Source organism: Pelodiscus sinensis, chromosome 14 (genome assembly GCF_049634645.1).
Source record: "Pelodiscus sinensis isolate JC-2024 chromosome 14, ASM4963464v1, whole genome shotgun sequence".
Taxonomy (NCBI): Eukaryota; Metazoa; Chordata; order Testudines; family Trionychidae; genus Pelodiscus; species Pelodiscus sinensis.
In genome coordinates this window covers 25,379,945-25,402,847 of record NC_134724.1, presented here as the reverse complement: position 1 = coordinate 25,402,847, position 22,903 = coordinate 25,379,945, and the positions used below count along the sequence as shown (strand labels likewise).

The 22,903-nt window shown below is 40.4% G+C and overlaps 2 protein-coding genes across 12 annotated transcripts in view; both read left to right on the top strand.

Moving 5' to 3' along the window:
• Positions 1-16,374, top strand: part of MYO5A (myosin VA) — a 187,012-nt gene extending 170,638 nt beyond the window's left edge. For all 9 annotated transcript variants that reach the window (XM_075897261.1, XM_075897259.1, XM_075897267.1 and 6 more), the window contains 8 exons: positions 876-1,022; positions 1,736-1,890; positions 3,219-3,308; positions 7,179-7,329; positions 8,147-8,429; positions 9,730-9,904; positions 11,523-11,603; positions 12,867-16,374. In XM_075897261.1, the coding sequence (XP_075753376.1) occupies positions 876-1,022; positions 1,736-1,890; positions 3,219-3,308; positions 7,179-7,329; positions 8,147-8,429; positions 9,730-9,904; positions 11,523-11,603; positions 12,867-13,019 (1,235 nt within the window). In that variant the 3' untranslated portion in view covers positions 13,020-16,374. The remainder of the gene's footprint in view (positions 1-875; positions 1,023-1,735; positions 1,891-3,218; positions 3,309-7,178; positions 7,330-8,146; positions 8,430-9,729; positions 9,905-11,522; positions 11,604-12,866) is intronic.
• Positions 16,375-19,558: 3,184 nt separating this feature from the next.
• The window catches only part of MYO5C (myosin VC), a 73,010-nt gene continuing 69,665 nt past the window's right edge, over positions 19,559-22,903 (top strand). For all 3 annotated transcript variants that reach the window (XM_075897257.1, XM_075897256.1, XM_075897258.1), the window contains exon 1: positions 19,559-19,689. In XM_075897257.1, the coding sequence (XP_075753372.1) occupies positions 19,663-19,689 (27 nt within the window). In that variant the 5' untranslated portion in view covers positions 19,559-19,662. The remainder of the gene's footprint in view (positions 19,690-22,903) is intronic.

Below are 22,903 nucleotides of genomic sequence, written 5' to 3'. Positions count from 1 at the left end.
TCTTCCCAAACCTCTTGATCCAGAACACAGAAGGGTCAAACATCCCAGTCTGAACTCCTTCCACTTCATGGAATGGAATGGAATGGAATGGAATGCTGCACCTAACACAGATACGGTTGGAAGGCATCCAAACCATCCTTAACGATAGCATAAGAACGATCATACTGGATCAGACCAAAGGTCCATCTAGCCCAGTAGCCCATCTTCTGACAGTGACCAATGCCAGGTGTCCTAGAGGGAATGAACAGAATAGGTAATCTTTCAGCAACAAACTGCACTTCAGGATATGCCTAGGTTCAAGCGTAGTTTGTGGAAATGATTATGAAAGTTGTTTATCTTTCTCTGTGTTGATTAGCCAAAATAATGTAGGAGGGGCTTGGTCTGAAACATCATCTCTCACTAAGTGTAACAAAGAAAAACCTGTAAGAATGCTAACATTTTGCTGTACAGCTAATGGTGACTTCTGCAGAACAATCCAGTAAGTGACTAATGCTATTTCTGATTCTTACACTTTTGTGTAAGAATCCAGCAAATCAAAACTAATCACTTTTAATTTCCAAAAATAGCCTAAAAGGTCTGTTTTTTCCATAACTACATTGGGAGCACTGACAGGGAGGTAACATATATTAATGGGTGTAACCCATCCACTTCCACTTTTCATTAAAGGGAGGGTGCTTTCCTAAAATAAGTTTATCGGGAATTAAGTCTCTTAGTACAATGTGAGTTGTACTGGGTGGTGCTAGGCTAAATCAAATAAGGACACTCCTTGATGACAAATGTTAGAGTTCTTGAATAAGAGCATAGGAATTTCTGTTGTTGTGTAAAGCTTGCATTAGAAAATATTTTCTCAGTTGTATTTTTCTCCCCTCTTAAAGTGGGTCAGATGGAAAACATTTCGCCTGGGCAAATCATTGACGAACCCATACGTCCAGTTAATATTCCACGGAAAGAAAAGGACTTCCAGGGAATGTTAGAATATAAGAAGGATGATGAGCCAAAATTGGTCAAGAATCTTATTTTAGGTAAACATTTTCTTTATTTGCAATAAATAGTGTAGTAACATGGGATTTGCCTTATCAGGTCAGATAACTGATCTTGGTAGTTTGGTATCTTAGGTTTTGCAGTGTCTGGTTAACCTAATATTTTGGAGGAAGGCGAGAGTCCTTCAATGCAGTATCTCAACTCTTTTTTATAATGTTATCTTTCCTCTTCCTTAGTATTTCAAATATTGCCGATGCCTTTTGTAATTCTCTGTGCATTTTTTTTAAACTGGTAAAGGGATTTTTTGTGATCCAATAGCTTTATCAGAAGAACACTGTCTGTAAAATAAATGCCATTCGTGTTCATTGGCCAAAATTATGAGGAGTAGCTGAGGAGCTGCAGCCAAACTGCAGATTATAGCATCTGGTTAATTTAGATTTGATGTAAAGTTGCATGTATGTGTGCTGGGCTTCCAAACGACTGGGGAAAGTGACCAGCTACCCCGGAGCCTGGAGATTTAAAAGGGGTCAGGGCTCTCTTTCACAGCTGCTGCTACCTTGGCAGTGGCTGGAGTCCTGGGCCATTTAAATCACTGCCAAAGCCCCCGACAGTGCATGCTCTGCAGCCCAGGGATGGTGAAGGGCTGGCTGTGGGATGCTAGCCCACAGTCCCACCCTTTCTACCTGAGGCCCTGCCCCTTCCCGCCCAGGGCCTGCTGAAACCTCATGTCAGCCCTGTGTGTGTTTTTCCTCAGATCTGAAACCACGTGGTGTGGCAGTCAACCTGATCCCAGGACTACCAGCATATATATTGTTTATGTGTGTCCGCCATGCTGATTACCTTAATGATGATCAAAAAGTGAGGTCATTACTGACTTCCACTATTAATGGCATCAAAAAAGTATTGAAGGTTAGTTGTTTCATTTCTTTCATGAAAACACTATTTGAAATCTACTTTTGCTTTTGTTTTAAAGAATAGAAAAAAGAATTTAACTGATTTGGCTTTGGGTACTCGTTACTAAGTTATTCCTGCAAATAACTGCCCATCACAAAAAATACTTTCACTTTTCCCCAGATCATAGCTAGGGATAGAGTTGTGCAGAATTAGTTTCATAATACACTGTTGACAGAATTAGTTTCATAATACACTGTTGACAGTTTGACTCAATAAAGCAGTAGAATGTATATTAACCCCTGTATTTGATCCTAAAAAACCTTCATCCTGTCCTCCATTTGTGTATGTGTAATTTTGTGCACATTGGCACTTGCACAATTCATTTTTTATAGACTCCTGCCAGTCTTTTCCATAAAGCTGCAAATAGTTCAGTTGATGTTTTGGTTGGGAGAGTCATTGGTGCTTGTGTGTAATTCTAAGGACTGTACTGCAAGCTGGCTTAGAAAGGTTGAGGCTAGTTATGGTCTGTAGCCAACGTTAATATACTTAAATAGATTCCCCTATGTAGTTTTCATTGGGGCATTTTTCAGTCACTAAACAAAACAACTGCCATGATTCTGAAAGCATTTAAGCAATCCACACTGTTTGGAAAAGCTTTAGTGTAAACATCAGATGTTCAGGAGTTCAAGACAATATATGAATACGCTCGGGAGAACAATGTGTCTAGTATTATATTAGTTACAGCACATTCTGTAAAGTGCTTCACATTTAATTGTTCAGGAAACAGTTTCTAGATTCAAAGCAAGCCTGGGGCTTTGTTTTTTCTTGTTAAGTTGATGCATTAGGTTTATTAAAATTGTTTTATAAAGTAATAGCTAAAATCCTCCAAATTATAAGCTATGTTTTGCTCTCCCTGCTATACATCCGTTATTGTCAGTGTTGTGGTGTGCTGAAACTGATAATACTGTGGCACAATGAATATTGGTAAAAGAAAATGCAGTAACAAACATTGTCACCTAGAATACAGCTCACTTCACAAGACAATGGGAAAAAGTCTGTAAAATTGGAAAAGAAAGAATTTGTTTGGAAGATAATATTTTAAAATGTCTAAGAATGTAAAAATAAATGTCACTGTTTAAAACAAAATACTTTTTTTTCAAATAATATTATAACAGTGTACAAAAAGCTCTCCAACATCAACATTACTATACTGGTAAATCAATACGGACACCAGAAGAAAATAGATGCATGCTGTGTATTTTTTATCTATTTTAATTTATAACATTTTCTTTTTCACTTTGTCTTATGATTCCAAACTTAAATGTCTCTGTTTTTGTCTTCAGAAAAGAGGTGACGACTTTGAAACAGTCTCCTTCTGGCTATCTAACACCTGCCGATTTTTGCACTGTTTGAAGCAATATAGTGGAGAAGAGGCAAGTGACACTCTTGTTGTATTATTTAATTTTCACCCTATGATTAATAATAGACCTTTCCTTTGAATTGACCATTTTGTTAAAATACAACATGAAAATAGGTGCATCAGTTAATGTGCCCTAATGGTTCAACTGCCTGCATTCACATATGGCATGGCTCACAAACAAGCACATTTGATCGTGTCAAACAAGTTCACAAAGTGGTCACAGTGTTTGACTCTTTGTAATCATTGATCTTTGACCAAGGGAGACAGAACACTGGTATAGCAAAGGGCTTATAGACCAGGTGGATTTGCATAGTTTCATGATGCCAGTGTTATCAAGGTGGGTTCGCAGGAGATCTCTGTTAGAAAGAAGCTCTAAGAAACGTGTTTTAGAATAAGATGTGGTAAACTGGTGCTTGAGGTCCATAATAAACTGGTGCCCCATGCTGGAGGCAATAGCAGATTACATACGAAATTAAGATTTTTAACTTATTCTGATTGTTAAAGATGCATGGCGCTATTTGTAAAAGTTAGGATGTTAGCCCGGATTCCTGGACATGTTGCCAGTAAAGCAGAACCTATTTAATTAGATATTGGGGAGGCATTCCATCCATAACAGTCCAATTGAGAATTCCCCAAAATAAAATTAGAGGGTGGGATCTCTGACCTTCCACAAAGCTGGCAGAACTGCAGCAGACACTGGTCAGTGGCGCACAGGTTTTGGGAAGGAGCTCCCCTCAGCTATGCGGAGCCTCCATTGGCATAGGACCATGCACTAGTTGTGTAAGTTGGTACAACAAACTCACAGCAGGACACAGACCAGCCCGAAAAATGAGAAGCTCTGACACTTTCCACCCACCCGCTCTCCTGCACTGGCTGGAGGTTGAACAAGAGAGAGAATCTGGTCCTGTAACGCTGTTGAGAAGAGGAAGTGAGTAATTGTGCTGGCTTGCTGTCAGCTTGTCAGCCCTAGTCACAGCTCACTCCAGAAGTGGCTGTATTCAGTGCTGCATGAAGTGGTGCCCCAGTGTGTAAATCAGTTTGCCTAATGTGCTGTATAGTCCTTCCAGATCAGAGGTGCTATGATGGTGGCAAAATTATAGTTATTTGAATATTAAAAAAGACACATAAGGTATGTCTGCACTGCACTCCCATTTCAGCAGCACTTAGAGTAGCTGTGCTACACTCCCTCCTATCCTAGGCATCAATAGCAGTGTGCACAGTGAAGCACTGCATAAGGATTCCTGAAGCCTCTGGGTATGTACAATGTAGGGTCCTGCTACCAGAGTTTTTCCCTGCCGCAGTGGAAAGACTCTGGCAATGGAGACACGGCTCAGGTGGGGGAAAGCAGCAGGGCAAACCTCTGGAAAATCCTCACTGCCTTGCCCATGCCAGAGCCTTTTACTGACATGCTGTAATATGGATGCAGCCTCTTCAGTGCAGCGTGTAGCTATCCTACTCAACATTGCAAAAGGTCTAGATGGTACTGAGTCCTGCCATGAGGGCAGGGGACTGGGCTCGATGACCTCTCAAGGTCCCTTCCATTTCTAGTGTTCTATGATTTTATCGTTCTAGGTGTGCAATGTGGAGGCAGTCTTCAAGGTCTTTAAATGTACCTTCCTATTCATACAGTTCTTTAAAGGCCTAAAAAGATGAGTTGGGCAGCTAGAAATAGCAGGGGAAAGTATTAGTTTATTTGTAACTGCAGTAAATGCGTCAGATACTTGAAGTTTCAAGGCAATATAGCCTGGTCTAAAGATTATGTATTAGTTATATTGATTAATCCTGATTTATCACTTTGAGAGTTGACAAGTTCTTATGCCAAGATCAGGCCCAGTTTTCTTCAAATCATTATGTAGATGAGAACTCGGATGTGCACAGTTGCAATACCACAATAGGAACTCTTCTGTATATTTACAAATAGTTTTTATATTTACCCAATCACAAACACTCCAACTCAGGAAAGTTGTAGAAAGAGAGACACCAGAATCCACATCTTTGCAGCCATATACCCTTACCCTCTCTTGTAGAACACCCAGCACCTTCCCCCTCATCACCAGTGGCCATCATTCTGGCACTTCCCAAGGGCTACATCTCCTCCTCCTACCGCCCCTGGTCTGGGATGTAATTTTCACAATGTGTTACGTTGATACCACAATGTTTGATGCAAGGATTTTTCTCCTTTTTCTTATTTGTATTTCCTCACCTTACCTGTGATGGCATGTCCTTCTCCTATAGATTAATATATCTTACTGTTATCCTATATGTCAGTTTGATACCATTGCCCCTTATTGGTTAGGTATCTGTAGATGTAGCTCATGTACCTGTAATGTATGTCAGTTCATTGCCATAACACTGTTGTGGTTGGGTTATGCTCCTGTGATCAGAAATTTCCCTTAAACATACTATTTTTAGCTTCCTGATACTTCAGGTTTCTGTTGGACTGTTTCTGTTCAAAATTCATAGGCCTCAAGCCTAATGCAAACTTGCTGAAGCTAATTTCTTACAAATACAGGCCTATAGGTTCCTTGCATTATAGCTGACTATCATGCTAAAAAGAGAGTATAATAAAGGTATGCTAACCCTATCACAGAAGTTTTGTGATACATACAGGCAGTCCCCGAGTTACGCGGATCCGACTTATGTCGGATCCGCAGTTACGAATGGGGCCCGTCTCCCTGGTCTCCAGCAGACCAGGGAGAGGAAGCAAAGCAGCGGAGCACGCGGGCAGCGGACAGCCCAGACGCTGTCCGCTGCCCGTGTGCTCCGCAGCTTTGCTCTGCTTTGCTCCCCATCTCCCTGGTCTGCAGACCAGGGGGACGGGGAGCAAAGCCGCGGAACACACGGGCAGCGGACAGCCCAGACACGTCTGGGCTGTCCGCTGCCCACGTGCTCCGCAGCTTTGCCCTGCTTTGCTCCCCATCTCCCTGGTCCTTTGGTCCCTGTCTCCCTGGTCTGCTTACCGGGGAGCAAAGCGGCGGAACACGCGTCTGGGCTGTCCGCTGCCCACGTGTTCCGTGGCTTTGCTTCCCGTCCCCCTGGTCTGCAGACCAGGGAGACGGGGAGCAAAGCAGAGCAAAGTCGCGGAGCCCGAGGGCAGCAGGACAGCCACGGCACGTCTGGGCTGTCCCGCTGCCCCCGTGCTCCGCGGCTTTGCTCCGGACGCCTGTGGTACAGCAGCTGGGGCGCTGCCGGTTGGTCCCGTAGCGCCGCTCTGGGCGCTACTGGACCAACCTGGCAGCACCCCAGCTGCTCTGCTCCAGGCGTCCTGATTCAGCCACTGCTGGTCAGTTTCAGCAGCGGCTGAATCAGGACGCCTGGGGCAGAGCAGCTTGGGTGCTGCTGGGTTGGTCCAGTAGTGCCGAGGAGCGGCGGCGCTACTGGACCAACCCAGCAGCACCCCCACTGCTCTGCCCCAGGCGTCCCCAAGTCAGCCGCTGCTGAAACTGACCAGTGGCTGACTACAGGAAGCCCCTGCCCTAGGCTTCCTGGAATCAGCCGCTCATCAGTTTCAGCAGCAGCTGACTTGGGGACGCCTGGGGTTCTTAAGTTGAATCTGTATGTAAGTCAGATCTGGCGTCCAGATTCAGCCGCTGTTGAAACTGATCAGTTTCAGCAGCGGCTGAATCTGGACGCCAGTTCCGACTTACATACTGATTCAACTTAAGAACAAACCTACAGTCCCTATCTTGCACGTAACCCGGGGACTGCCTGTATTCAAGTGTTAGCTGCAGTGAAAACTAACAATAAAATGAAATGTTTTAGGGATGTAAGAGGGAGAATGGGAATGAATTTTCAGAAGAGTATTACTTGTCTACAGTAAGAAAAAACACATTTGCTGTTTTCATACATTGAAGCATTCGCTTCCATTGTCTTGTGAATTTAGGGGTTTATGAAGCACAATACACCTCGTCAGAATGAACACTGCCTCACCAATTTTGACTTGGCTGAATACAGACAGGTATTGAGTGACTTGGCTATTCAAATCTACCAGCAGCTCGTCAGAGTGTTAGAGAATATTCTGCAGCCAATGATTGGTAAGGCAAAATTAAATTCCTCTAACTTTCCAGATACATTAATCAAAATAAATTTCTTGCTAAGCAATGAGAATGGTAGTAGTAATATAATTTCTCATATTTTCTGTTAAATGGTTCATTTATATTAAAGTACGCAACTAGTATTCTTTTATAAATGACTGATATAAGGAGAGATAAGGGAGAGAGTATGAAAGCACAACTCTATCCCTGCTTCCCCCACAGTGACAGAGTAGCTGAATACACCTTAGAAATGGTTTAGTAGTATCAGCAATTAAATAGTTAACAGTGTTGCTGTTTAAATTCACATTTTTTAATTACAATTATTTATTCATGCTCTCTAAACAAAGCTGTAGTACAGCAGTACTGTATTGAGCCACCTTCAGGCTTTCTTTAAAGTCATCAAAGCTAGGCTTTTAAAAAAATTATAATGAAAACTTAGATGTGGCAAAAATTAGTTGGGGCAATTAGATAAGAGCTGGAATGGTATAGAATGGTGACCAATAGCAAGCTCACTCTACTCCCTGCATATAAGTATTAGAGGGGTAGCCGGGTTAGTCTGGATCTGCAGAAGCAACAAGGAGTCCTGTAGCACCTTATAGACTAACAGATCTATTGGAGCATAAGCTTTCATGGGCAAAGACCCACTTCATGAAATGAATCTGATGAAGTGGGTCTTTGCCCACGAAAGCTTATGCTCCAATACATATGTTAGTCTATAAGGTGCTACAGGACTCCTTGTTGTTTTTGCATATAAGTATTGTTATTGTTGTTTTGAGTATTTTTCCACTGCAGTAGTAATGTTGTAAATCAAATGCAGTTTCAGGAATGCTGGAGCATGAAACTATTCAGGGCGTCTCAGGGGTCAAGCCAACAGGGCTGCGAAAGAGAACATCCAGTATTGCTGATGAAGGGACCTACACACTGGACTCTATCATTCGACAGCTGAACGCGTTCCACTCTGTAATGTGTCAGCATGGTATGGATCCAGAGCTGATCAAGCAAGTTGTCAAGCAAATGTTTTACATTGTTGGGGCAGTAACTCTGAATAACCTGTTGCTGCGCAAGGACATGTGCTCCTGGAGCAAAGGGATGCAGATACGGTGAGCAAGCACTCTATAGTGCTTTTACTGTCCTCTCTTATGTCCTGTTTGGTGTAATAATTGTTTTGAATAATAGTTGTATTTAACCATTCCATCTGAGAGGGAAGTATTCTAGACTTCTTTATAGCCTCCCTTATTTGAGGGTTTCTTGCATTTAATGTCTCATCAGGAAGTCATTATTTAGTGTAGGGGTAAATCCTGGTTCCACAAACAAAGCTTCTGTAGGATGGAGTTGAGGGTTGGCGGGACAAAATAATTTCCCTTTTGTCTGCAAGCAAGTCCTCAGCCCATATGGGCGATACCTGCTACTGTGCAGTATTGGGGAGGTGTAGTAAATATTCCTCATTGTTTAACCTTGTCAGTTTCTGGCGCAGCGGACACATATGTTCAGCTCTGTTGTCTCTTTTCTCTTTCGCAGCATGGGACACGTTTTATTCATGTTTTTGTTGTCTGTGGCCTAGTATTTTCTGTGTGTGAATTATTGTCATATTCATCTCCCAAGAATCTTTGAAAATCTCCTCCTACATACAATCCTGCTTCTCTTAACTGCACGGAGTAGGCTTCTAGATGTGCATATGGGGAATGGAGTTAGGCTGTCCATCTGAACAGAACTAAATAAGGAGAAGTGGTAGATATAGTGTTGGGCCATTATTTTCAAATACTCTTTGGAACTCAGGATATGAAGGCTTATAATGGTACAGCATAGGGTTAATAAACAGTTTTCAGGAAACCAATTGCAGGGAGCTGCTGTGGAAATAAACTTATGAAAAATTATAACTAGGTGATATATGAAGAAAGTACCCACAAAAACAAAATATGGGCTTTAATTAAACAAAAAGGCTACGTCTACACTGAAGGCTTGCACAAGAAGTCTTGTGCAAAAGGTCTTCCACAAGAGCGCGTCTACACTGCATTGTGCTTTTGCGCAAGAGTGTCCATGGCAGTGTGGATGCTCTCTTGCGCAAGAAAGCTCTGATGGGCATTTTAGTCATAGGGGTTTCTTGCGCAAGAAAATCATGTTGCATGTCTACACTGCCTTCTTGTGGAAGAGCTCTTGTGCAAGAGGGCTTATTCCTCATGGGGAGAGGAATAACTTTTCAAGAAGAAGCCCTGTTTTCCGATGCTGTACTATAAATTTACTTGCGCAAGAACGCGCGTTCAGTGTATACACCCGGCAAGTTTTTGCGCAAGAACAAGTGTTTTTGCACAAAAAGCCTGCAGTGTAGACGTAGCTCTTGATGTTTGGTCAGACTTCATCAGGAGGAGTGAACTCATTCTTGGAGGTTTCCTCTTTTAACAGGTACAATGTGAGTCAACTTGAAGAATGGCTACGCGACAAAAATTTGATGAACAGTGGGGCTAAAGAAACACTGGAGCCTCTCATTCAGGCTGCACAGTTATTGCAAGTGAAAAAGAAGACCGATGAAGATGCAGAAGCCATTTGTTCAATGTGCAATGCTCTAACTACGGCACAGGTAATCCAGCACTCACCTTGTTAGCTGTTACATTTATGCACACCTCTAAATTGCGTTTTCTAAACCTGCATGTGTCACAGAGATTGGGTATTTCTGTTCATGTCATTGTAAACAAGCATCATGAAAACAGAGGTTAAATGGGGTAGTGGGTCCACCCCCAGGATCTGTACCCAAAATAAGTTCTAAGTTGTATTGCTTTAGCTATCCTGGTATTGTTAAAATGTTAGAAGCCCCCTAATGTGAATGCAGTTGAATTAGTGCAAAACTGCTGTATATTAGTATAGTTACATTTCTAGCTGTAGCTCATATACCTATTGGCTATGTCTACACTGTAGGCTTCTTGCGCAATAACTGTTTTGCGCAAGAATTTCTGCTCAATAATTCTTGCGCAAGAGCGCATCCACACTGCCATGTGCTTTTGTGCAAGAGTGTCCATGGCAGTGTGGGCGCTCTCTTGCACAAGAAAGCTCTGATGTCCATTTTAGAAAGCTGTGTTGCCCATCCACACTGCCTTCTTGCGTAAGAGCTCTTGCGCAAGAGGGCTTATTTGTTGTGGAGAGAGGAATAACTTTTGTGCAAGAAGCACTCTTCTGACGCTTTACTGTAAATTTACTTGCACACGAACACACGTGCAGTGTAGACTAGAACAGCTGTTCTAGTGCAAAAAGCCTGCAGTGAAGATGTAGCCAATATGTATATCAATTATTTGACTCCAAGAATAAGAGATGCCTGTGTGTCCTACTATGGTGTGGCCAGCCCAATCCTAATCCCTGTATCAGAAATGTAGAAACACTTGGTGTTTCTGCAATGTTAGAAAAGGTAATGAGTTCAGGAGTTTCATGTTATTAAAAAATAGAATCATGAAAAAAGTACAAAGGTTTTTACTTGAAATTAAAGAAATTTATTCTTTATAATTTGATGTTATCCTTATTAACATCTATTGTCTTCTTAGCTTTGGGTCTTAGTTCTGCATTCAGAGCTCTAATTTGTTCCATTTGGAATCAGTGGAAATTTTACTACATTTTCCAGTGGGAACATGATAGGGTCCATGATGTAAGACAAAATCAGAGGAAGTAGCAACTTACTTCAGTGATACTATTGTCATTGATTGATTGTCCTCTTGTAGTTTCCACGGTGTGCTAGTAACTGTCCACACGTGTCAAAACAATAGTCTGTGAATCAAAGGAGACCCAGTCTAACAAAACAAGGATATAGAGAGACAAAGAGCACTAAACCTTATATTTTAAAACAATCCATCAACCTTTAATACCCCTCCCTTCTGCCCCCCCCCGCTCTAACATTAGCTGATCAATTCCATGTAGCTGTCATGGAAGAAGTAGGGTTTATCGGTGTGCCAGGATCAGCTGTTTAATAATATTATACATGTTGACTTAGGTCTGTTTATTTTAAATGTGTGTCTGAATTTCTTATATCATTTAGCTATTTCTTAAATGAATAAGAAAATTCCTAATAAATTGATTTAAAAAAAAAAAAAAACCCCTAACCAGAACTTATCAAGAACTAATTTAGAACAGTATTTCTAAATGTTAAGAATAGGGTGCATATATATTTAAATCACTCATAAACTAAAATGAAGAATTCTTGTTTTTCTTCACAGATTGTAAAAGTTTTGAATTTGTATACTCCAGTTAATGAGTTTGAAGAAAGGGTCTTGGTATCATTTATACGTACGATACAGGTGAGACTGTTTTTGCACCACACATTGTTCAGTTAGTTCTACAAGAACATATAAGCAAGCCTAATGGGGGGAGGGATAGTTCAGTGGTTTGAGCATTGGTCTGCTAAACCCAGGGTTGTCAGTTCAATCCTTGTGGAGGCCATTTGGGGCAAAAATTTGTCAGGAATGGTACTTGGTCCTGCTGTGAAGGCAGGGATTGGACTCAATGACTTTTCAAGGTCCTTTCCAAATCTAGGAGAGAGGCAATCTCCATTAATTTAAACAGGTATTGTCATAAAATGCAGTGTGATATTCAAAGTAAAAAGTAAGCTTGTCCAGCACATTTCTGTTTCTTCTTCTGTAATACAAATTTGATGTTGAGACATTTATGTTTATTGTAGATGATCACAATTTGTGTTACTATTCACATATTTCAAATAATTTAGACTTTTAAAACTTTCTATCCCTGTTAATTTTAAAAATGAATTCTATATGCCTGATTTTCAGAAGTTGACATAATTTTCTATCTCTATTTGTGCACACTCCATTATGCCCGCTTTTCAGTATTCACTTTTAAATGCAGGTGCTAAAATTTGTTCACACAAACCCCATTGGTTCAAATTGTTTGCACAGGAAAGATCAATTTGAGATTGCTTTGAAATCTAAATCATACATGTCAGAAGTTCTTAATTTGGAAAATATGATGAGAATGAAGAATTTTGAAAATTCTGGGGGAAACTGGCTAATTCATTTTTTAAAATTATTTTTTAAAGTTGCACTTCCTGGTATCTACTAAGGGAACAGTAACATTGATAAGGGAGATCAGCAAGATAAAACCGAAACAAAACAAATAGATCATTTTGCATATTTGTTGAAGCAGTACCATTAACATCTGCTGGACACAGGTCCTCTATAGAAAATCTAAATGTCTCTTCAGATTTTGTTATGAAAAAAAGGTGTGTACAACTGTTACAAAAGGTCCCAATCAAGCTGCCAAATACATTTATATATATTCTGTACTTACTGGCGTTGAAAGATTTAGTATGACAAGCTTAAAAAAATTCTTACTTTTAACAAAAACTCAGGTTTTCTCTTTAATATTTTCTTTCTCAAGAGAATGTTTAAAGCCCACAAAGTAGTGATAACTGAAGATCAAATACAACTGATTATAAGCTTCCATGGTTTTTTTTATAAAGCATGGTACTAAACTGAAATGCTACATGATTATTTTTTATCTGCCTTTGTTGCGAGATGAAGTATTAACCGATTTCTTATCTTTTGTAGATGCGTTTACGAGACAGGAAAGACTCCCCTCAGCTGCTAATGGATGCTAAACACATCTTTCCTGTTACTTTTCCATTTAATCCATCCTCTCTCGCATTAGAAACCATTCAAATTCCAGCCAGCTTGGGCCTAGCATTCATCTCACGTGTTTGAACCAAGGATGAACTTGTCAGCTATTGACAATAAGTCCATTGCCTGAAATCTGAATCCATTAACATATAGTGAGCCACTGAAAATACGTTTTTGAGAGGACAGTACTATATATTCCCAGATTTTTAGTATGAGTAGCTGGAAATCTACATAACCATACCACAACTGGAAGGCTGGTAGAAACATGTGCATTTGTATAGGCCATTATTTTCATGTAGACACAGTACTGATTGTTAGGTTTCCTGAATATGAATATGGGGCTTGGGCAAAAATTGTGTCTTCAGATGCCTAGAAACATTTTTAGATCTTTAGTAACATATTTAAATAGTGTACATTTAAAATCCATACACACTCTTCTCATAAGGAAAGACTGATAAGGACAGATGCAATACTTTAAGCAGAGGACTAAAAGTAAGGCATTGTGTAGTAGAATACATCGTCATGTAGAAACCTGTTTCTCCATTACAGTTTTTGACAATTTAAACATAGCAAACTGGCAATATATAAAATAATTTGTTAAACAGCTTCCTTATTTATGTCAGCCCTGACATAAATTATGAAGTATTATTAAAGTCTTTTGGCTTACGATGCGGTATAACATAGGTGTTCATTTGTTAGGACTGTGGTTTACTAAGCATATTAAACTGCTGCTGAGTATTGTGTTCTTTAAAATATATGACTGTATCCTTTATTAGGCACTAAAATAAGAGAGTTCACTTTTTATTATCAACTTTGTTTACAATCCAGTGCAATCCGTTCCTTTAACTGGATTTATGCAAATGTCAACAAATATCACCTGGAAAGGAAAAATGGTAACTAAGCACAAGTAGCAGCACACTGGAAGTTAGATTATCGTTTTCTTTAAAAGTTTACTAAAATATTTGTCTTGTGATAAAATGAACAAAAGTCAGTCATGATTATAACATTTATTTCACATTTTTGTAGTTGGTCAGGGTTTTTCCTTTGTCCAATTTTAGTCCCCGGAAAAGGCATTGTATTTTTTCAATATCATCCATTGTATATCTTTTTCAGTATCATCCATGGTACTCTTTAAGATGTATTTTCAAAATACCTAGAAGGAAAGGGGAAATTCCTTCAGTAGGCCAATACCTTTATTATTCTATCTATTGACTCTAGGAAATATACAACAAACACTGACTAGGAAGGGAGTAATTAAAATTGTGCAATTTGTGAATCTATCCACATAGTTCATAAACCTATTTAACAAAAGGGTTATTTCATGCTAGAAAAATACTTTTAAAAAATCTATAAAGTGTTCTGTAAGATCCAGAATACACAATGACAAATTACAGTTGTTTTAACCACTGCACTTCCAATCAGAAAGAATATTTCCTCTTGTTACTCCTCAGATTTGCTCCACTGTGGAATTTTTATTTCAGAATACACAACAGTTAAGTCAGATGCCTTGGTCAACACTCTGTTTCTGAATTTTAAAATACTGTCAGTGATGTATAGAGCAAATATACATGTGAAAAAGTTATGCATTACAAAATTGTAGTGTGCAATATTTTAATGTATCGTGCAAATTAGCAACTTAGCATGAACATTTGTTTCTTTAAAAGATCAGAAAAATATTCTGGATGTATACTTTTACAATGTTCTGGTACTAGTCAATTCCCTTGCAAACCTGCAGAATAATTTTGCTATCAAGTGAGCTGACCAATACATTTCAGTTTTATTTGAGATGTAAACATGCACCTTATGTATGGTGACTGATAATATGTATAATAAAGAGAAAGCTAGATCTTTTGTCAGTACCATTTTGAAATGCTCATGCCTTTTTATTTTCAAAAGTGTATGCCCATTTTTTGTGTTTGACAGCTCACTACTGATACATTCAGGTACCTACAAGTAAGCATTGCATATTTAATTTGGATGATCTTTGTTAAATTATTTAAATTATTTTCATATGCAAAGTAAACCAAAAGCACTTCATCCAAATATGTTTGTTACTTTATCTCTGAGGACAAGGATAATATATACTGGCTCCAAACACAGTATAATTTAATATGGTGGGGTATACTAATCTTTCAAAATTTCAGGAAGTACTGCACTTGTTAATATTTCATGAAAAACCCTGATATTGAGTAAGAGTGTAAGAGCAGGAAATAGGTGAAAACATTTAGAAAAATAGAAACTTTTTTTCTCCTCTTTAATAAAAACTGGCACAACAGTATATTTATACTGTAGATCAGAACATATATTTACTACTTAAACACAATTATGAAAATTTGTTTAAAAAATTTTGTTTTTAAAATTTGTTTACCTGTATAAAGCCTTACTCTGTCTGTTTCCTTAAAGTAGTAGTTTGTTGTTTATAGGTATTATTCTTAAACTCACTGGGTTTGAGTAGTGTTACATTTGTATCACATTAAAAGTGTATGCTGCTTCACATGTTTTGAAGGAAAATATTTCTAAGTTGAAGTAGATGTGTACTTGGTAATTCATCTGAGGATTTACACAACAGTATTTTGCGTGTGCTTTTCAGCAGTAAGAATTTTAATGTTGATTTATGATATAAAATATTTATCTTTTTAGGTTTAAAGTCTCTAAATAACTACAGAAAAAAACGTAAACATCTTTTAACAACTTATTTTTTCCTTTGAATCATGGTAATGCTCTTTTAATGTGGACATAACTTTTATATTTTAATTTATTATCTATTGGTATAGTAGATTCTGTTGGATGCTGGACATTATTAATTTGTCAATGTCCCCTTTGACATATATGACCATTCTAAAAATGTTGCACAAGAATTACCTCATTGAGTTAGGTATAGTTTTAGACCAGGGATTATTTTGCTCTGCCTTTTGCAACATAATCTTCTATCCAAATTTTAACAAATTGCTACCCAGGCTTGAATCTAGATAGAACTTGAATGTGCTTAAATAATTTTGCTTTATTAAAATATGATAAAGCTAGTCGACCAAATTAGACCAAATTAAAAAGATAGGGTATACGTCATCTTTGAAAAGTTGTTTTTTTAATCCGTTAACAGTTGCTCCATATCTGGAAACACCAGCATTTGAAAGCTGAAGGACTACATCATCTAGGATGTAAAATTGAACACATTTCAAAATACCATACAGGAATTCTGAGAATTACTTTTGTTTAAGATGCTGATAATTCATCTGATTAAATAAATACCTGTAAACAGGTTTTCACTTTATACCACCATGGTACATTAATGAAAATCAAAACAATATCAGAAAGACATACGCTTTGAAATGTAGTAGTGTCTGATGTTGTACTTAGTAAATGTGTGCATCATAAACACTGTATCCTATTAGCTGTCACTGAAAAATGTCCAAATAAAAAACAACTCTACAGCTGTTAATTCTGTTGTTGTTTTTGTTTTGTTGTGAATAATTAAAGTACAGATATTCAAATGAGGTCCAATCCAACCTCCATGGAAGCCATCAGCAATCTTTCTATTGACTTGAAATGGCGGTTGATTCATGTCCATGTTGTAAATATATGAGTGTCTTTTATTTTACAGAAAGCAATTCTGTCAGTATGTTAACATGCTACTATTTCTAAGTGCACAGAAAACAAATGATAATAATTAAAAAAAGAAAACTAAGGTTGCAAATTAAACGAAAACATGGACTTTTGTACCCTGAACATTCTAAAACATTAATTTACAAGAGAGAGGAGCAGACTCTTGAACAGGCCTGGGCAAAATATGACTCGAGAGCCGAATCCGGCCCGCCAAGCCACCGGATCCGGCCCACGGATACTGTGGGGGAACCCCAAGCAGGCTTCCCTGCTTGCCTTGCCCACCTGCACGCCACTCAGAAATGTAGCCGTGGGACGGTTTCACTTTAAAAACTGAGGCCGGAGGGAAGGCGGCAAGGCTTTAGGAGTTTCAATAACAGGCAGCCACATAGCACAAGGGGCTCCTAGTTATTCACAGAGCACATAGCTGTGGCCTGTGCAGGGACGGGGCAGGCAGGGAGGCTGATTCAGGAACGGGCCGATGGCTGCTAAGTCCCTGGCCACGGCCTCCCTTTGGCACCCCAGCCTCTCCCATCCCCAGCCCTCTGTCCCCCTACTCCATATACTCAAATCCTCTGCTCCTTTCCCACAACCATACCCCTTCCCAGATCTGGCACCCAGTCTCCTGCCCCAGATCACAGTCCCCTCCTGCCCTAGCTCACAACCCAAACCCCTGCTCCTTCTCCTGTACCCCAATTCCCTGCGCTAGGTCATAATCCAACCCCCTGCACCTTAGTCCAGTGCGCCAGGTCTCAACTGCCGTCTTCACCCAAACTCCCTCCCTTCTGCACCTAACCTCCATCCCAGACCATGCACCTCCTCCATTAATATGGAAGAGTGTGGCCCTCGACCACTTTCCAAATTCTTGGAGTGACCCCTGTCAAGAAGTATTGCCCACCCCTGCTCTTTAACATACTTCTGCAGCATCAAAAACCAAATTGGGGTGTTCTTTGTGGGACTTCAATATCTTAAAGACCTTAGTGTATCCGACCAACTGTGATGCTCCTGGAGATTCCCTAGGCTGTGAAGAAGCCTTGTCACTGCCTGCTAGGGGTCAACTCCCCAATCCCAATAGCTATGGGCAATACAACCACTCCCCATTCAGGTCCATCTCCCTCTCTACAGGGTAGTGATAGATTCACTCAGGCCCTCCAAGTGTCCCTATGGTCTGAGCAACCCCTGGTCCACTGAGTACTCACTGAATTCATATAACCTGCTGCTCCCAAAGAGCCAGTTCCTGCCGGCTTACCATTTTCACCTCAGGATCATCACTCTGGTTAACACGCACCACTTGGATGTGTTTGCAGTGAAAACAAAAGTTTATTTAACAACATACAGAGCTTCAAGAAGTAGCAAGTTAAATTACTGGAAACAAATGGTTGCATGTCAAATAAAATAAAATACATTTTAGAACATACTTCAGTAATTATTATCATATCTCACATTGCTCATCAGCATTCCTCAGCCAGGTAGGCTTGTGGTCCCTTTTTCAAGAAATACGCTTGTCTTAAGTGAAGAATAATATCACACTAGTTTTGATCTTTATTTATAAACCAGCTCCTTTGCTGCTGTGTGTTCTTCTATTGATTTTGCAATTTCATGTCACTTTTGTAACTTTGATGAGTTGGTGGCTTCATATGAGAGAGTCTTCTTTATCTGTAGAGCACCTAGAAAAAGAAGTGTTCACTTCCCCCATCTATACAGTAACTTTTTATAAGTTATATTTATAATCCTAGGGAAATCATTCACATTCAGAGCTTTTTTTCCCTACAGCTCTGAAAAAAAATTCAGGGAGGGGACTTCTCTCCTCCCCTAGGAAAACTCTGCAATCTGTAGCATCCCGTCAATTACAGAAACACCAAACCATATTAGACCACATCTAGACTGGGGATTTGCCCCAATTGCAGCCACTGATATAGCTGCACCAATGAGCCCATTAGTACTGATAGTAAGCCAATATTTATTCCCATTGCTAGACATCAGGGTAAGCTATTGGTGCTGATTACAACTTTTCTTGATTGTCTTTGGGATACACCAGAGCAAATATGTTGGTGATTGGCCATAGACTGAGAATTTGCCTCAATTCCAGCAAAATAGATAGTGCCTTAGCTACAACTTTATTCAATCAGGCAGGGGTGTTGATCATCTTTGAACAACATCTTGGGCGCAAACTGTATGGACACCTCTCTTCTGGTTTTCCAGCCCAGTTTAGGAGCACCATGTTAACCACTATTCCAGCTAACACATGGAAATCTGCACCACAAGGGTCAATCTATGGTAAAACATTTTGCTTCTCCAAAGTGCAACACTATTGCATACCCAGTCCCTTGCACGTGCTCTAGCCCTACTGGGGCAATGTTCCCTGTAATCTCTGGGCTGGGACAACCACCCAGGAGAGAGACAAATGTGGTCCAGCTGATTAGCAGAGTGTCCACAGCCAGTAGCATGGGTTTCTACAAGTGGTACACATTTGCACATGCCTCAGTGCACATAAAACTGATTCCACACATGCATAGAAAATATTATTAGAGGGACATAGGTTGGACCATGGTCCATGCAGGCAGACTCCATCCCCACTAAGTGTACTGGTGAGAAAGGGACCTAGATCTGACCTATTTGTATAGGTGGGGGCGCTGAGAGAGCCCTGGAACCAAACTCATCCCTCAAACAATGGGAGGGATAGCTCAGTGGTTTGATCGTTGGCCTCCTAAACCCAAGGTTGTGTGTTCAGTCCTTGTGGAGGCCGTTTAGGGATTTGGGGCAAAAATTTGTCAGGGGTGGTACTTGGTCCTGCTGTGAAGGCAGGGGACTGGACTCAAGGGCCCTTCCAGTTCTAGGAGATTAATTTTAAGTGGCTCCCATTGTAGCAGGGTGACAGTTTGTAACCCATTGGGGAAAGCCCGAGGCAGGGAAGCGGCCCCTGCCCCCGGGTGTGTGTGAGGCAGGCGGGGGAGGGGGCTAGTCTCGGTCCTGGGGGAGGCTGAAGCCCCGGAGCCCAGCGGCAGGTCCAGTGGCAGCTCGGCTCCACCCCGCGCGGGCGGGACACACCTGGCGCGCCGCCCCCGCCCGGGAGCTGCCAGCTGCGGAGCGAGCCCGGCTCCTTCCCCGCGCGCGGAGCAGCGGCCCCATGGCGCTGGCCGAGCTCTACACCCAGGTGAGCCCGACTGGGCTGCGGAGCCCCCGCCGCGCCGCCCCTCCCCTGCCCCGCGGGCCCCGGGCTCCCTGGCGCACCTGCCGCGCTGGGGACGGGCGGAGGGGAAAGCTCCGGCGCGGGCAGGACGAGCCGGATGTGTCTGGGCCACCGAGACCGCTCGGGGCTGGGGGGCTGCGGGGGCTGCGGGGGCAGGCGGCCCGGTTCAGGGGTGCGGGGCTGATCTGCCCCCTGGCTTGGAGCAGTGATTACAAACACATGGGGGTTGGTTTGCTTCCATCATCATTGTCCCCCCCCCCCCCGAAATTGTCCCCGCGCCCCTCACTGGGGTGATACTTTGCGTCGGGGCACAGAGCAAAAGTTCCGCCTTGCCAGCCCCAACCCGTCAGAGACAAGATGAGCCCGTCTCCTCCCCCCCCCCCCCCCCCCCATGGGATGAAAAGCAAAACCACTCCCCTTCGGGGTCTTTGGCTCTGCCTCCTGTTCTTTTGTGCGAGCTTTTCTCTACACCTATGATGGCTGGAAAAGTAGGAGGAAATCCTGGTCCTTTTGAAGTCCATGGGAAGTTTTCTATTGACTTCAGTGGAGCCAGAATTCTTTCCTCCTCTCTTCTCTCCCCCTACCCCCTCATTTTTGAACGAAAGCTAAAGTTCTCATGTACTCACGGGGCTCCAGGAACTGAGGCATTAAGAAAAGCAGCAAATATAGTGAGATTTTCCCAGAAATTAATGCACCCTGAATTTATGGGAGGTTGTTGAGATAAAAAAGGTTAAAGAAGAAATTATTGGGGTTTTTTCCCCCAGTCACGATTTTCACCCAATAACTAGCTATGGTTCTACTTCTATCCTGGAACAGTATAGGGCTAGTAGTAATCTGTTAATTCTATAAAAATTATTTCAAATGAAACTGGTAAAATAAGGATATAGCATCACTTAGAAAGGGTCTGATTATTCTGTCTGGATGATGCTTCAAGTTTGGCTGCCTGCAGAATTGCTTTAATAAATAAACCCAAACATTTACACAATTGTATAGGGCTTCAACTAAGCAATAATAATGAAACAGAAGTGAAAGACTTTTATGAATCATGAGATCTGGCTTCTGTTCCCACTAAAGTGAGGTTTGGCAAAGTCACTCCACTTCCCTGTGCTTTCCTTTCCCCATCTGTAAACATTATCCTCCTTTCTAATCTGCTTTATATCTAGAGAAAAGTATTCTGCAAGTGCTGAGTGTTTATTATCATTATGATCATGTTACATTTGCATACTGTGGGGTCAGTTCTCAGGTCCAGTGGAGTTTGCTTTGCCCTGGAGACAGCAAGTAGAACAGAAATCTAGGAGATCCAGTTTTGTAAGGATTTACCACTTCCCCATATGAAGGAATCCTTGGCTGAAACTTCCTGGCTACCTGTGCATGAGCCATGAAATTTCACCTAAGGATTCTTCCTAGGGCTACCAGTGCATGAGTCACACAAGTATATTACTGACCAAGGGTGGTAGTGGGCTAGGAAACTGGGTTTTATGTGGCCAATTGTCTGATCCTGTATGGAAAATTCTCTCTTCCTAATACAGAGCTGTACCTGCTTATGTTGATGTGATAAATTTGGAGTAACTCCATTGCAGCCAACAGAATTGCTCTAAATTCTCATAATTTTAAACATAAGCAGGTTTTGACCTCCCTAGATCATTAAATATTGATAACTCTTTCCTCCCAAGTGGTGTATAATACATTATACTGAAAAGCTATAGCTAAATGTTTTTGTAACAGTTTTCAGTGGGCTAATGAGGAGGCTTAAATATCACAAGATAAATTATTTTTGAATGTTTGGTTATTTTCCAATCAGTCTCTATAGAAAGATCTTTAACCTGGCTATATCAGGAGCTCTGGATATTTCTACTTAGCCCATGTTTATTTACTTGTTACATTGTTAAGGTTAAAAAAAAGAATAAGACTTAATATTTGATGACACTTTTTAAATATTCAGTTGATTTAGTAAAGCAGACACATAAGTGTTTGCAAAATAAGGCCAACAGCCATAGATAAGACAAATACAGTAGGAAGCCAATGGAAGCTTTAGCTTAGAATATTCATTCAGTCCCTCGCTCCCCTCAGCCACTTCAGGGCCAGGTAGAAGTGCACCTTTCCCCATATCTAAAACATATCGTGTTAGTCTTTAGCTTTATCCATGCTATAATCCAGCACCATTTGTTAAAAAAAATCATATTTTTATTTGTTGTTGTTAAAAATAGCACATATTTTATTTGTTATTCAGACTATGAACATAAACAACAAAAAGTGTGGTAGCTAGATATGTATAGACAATTCTAAGAGCATAACTAATGAGACAAAATATAATAATCCTCTAAGGAGTAGCATAAAGGTAATATCAGAATAGAGTGCAATAGGACACATAAGAATGCAATTAACATTTTTATGTAATTTGAAAAAGAAAAGTTAATACACAGTTTCTGAACAATATTTAATCTCTTCATGTTTCAGTACAGAATAGAAGAATTATAGATTGATTACATACAGTCAGAAGAGAAACTTTAGGTTGAAGTCACTTTGGCCAGAAACACTGATATATACAGTGGTGTATATTTTAATTTGTTTGATCATGTTAAAGCAATTCATTCCAAGGATATACAGTGTATCAGATATCATATATGTGAATTAAAGTAAAACTAAGTAGGCTTTAAAATTCCGAAGGTGGCATTATGGGAGAGGGCTTTTATTTGACACTTGTGATATTGAGGGGGGAAGAGGAGGAAGAGGGAGTGTATAAGGTATTGTTTATGCAGAGGTGGCAACGAGCAAAACCTGTCATTCAGACAATTCTGACAAACACTTTGAAATGTAGAATATCAGCTCTCATCTTTGAGATAATCTTTAAATATAATTGGTCATTGATGAATGTAAAGGGGAAATTTATTCTTCTAAATGTAAACTGAATTTTTTATATTATTTACTTCCTGTTTCTCCCTGTCTCTCTAATGTCATGGTAAATAATGAACTTTCTGTTTAAATAACCAGGGTAAACATTGTGCCTGCATATTACTAATTTATAATTGAGTATCTCTGTTTTACCATAATACATACTATACGTTTAGATCTCTGGATTGACTGTATTTATTCATTATATTTCTTTCACATAAGGAATTCTTTCTGAGTGGCTAAAATTATTTTTGAGAGGTTATAAGAACAAACTCTATCGTAGTCT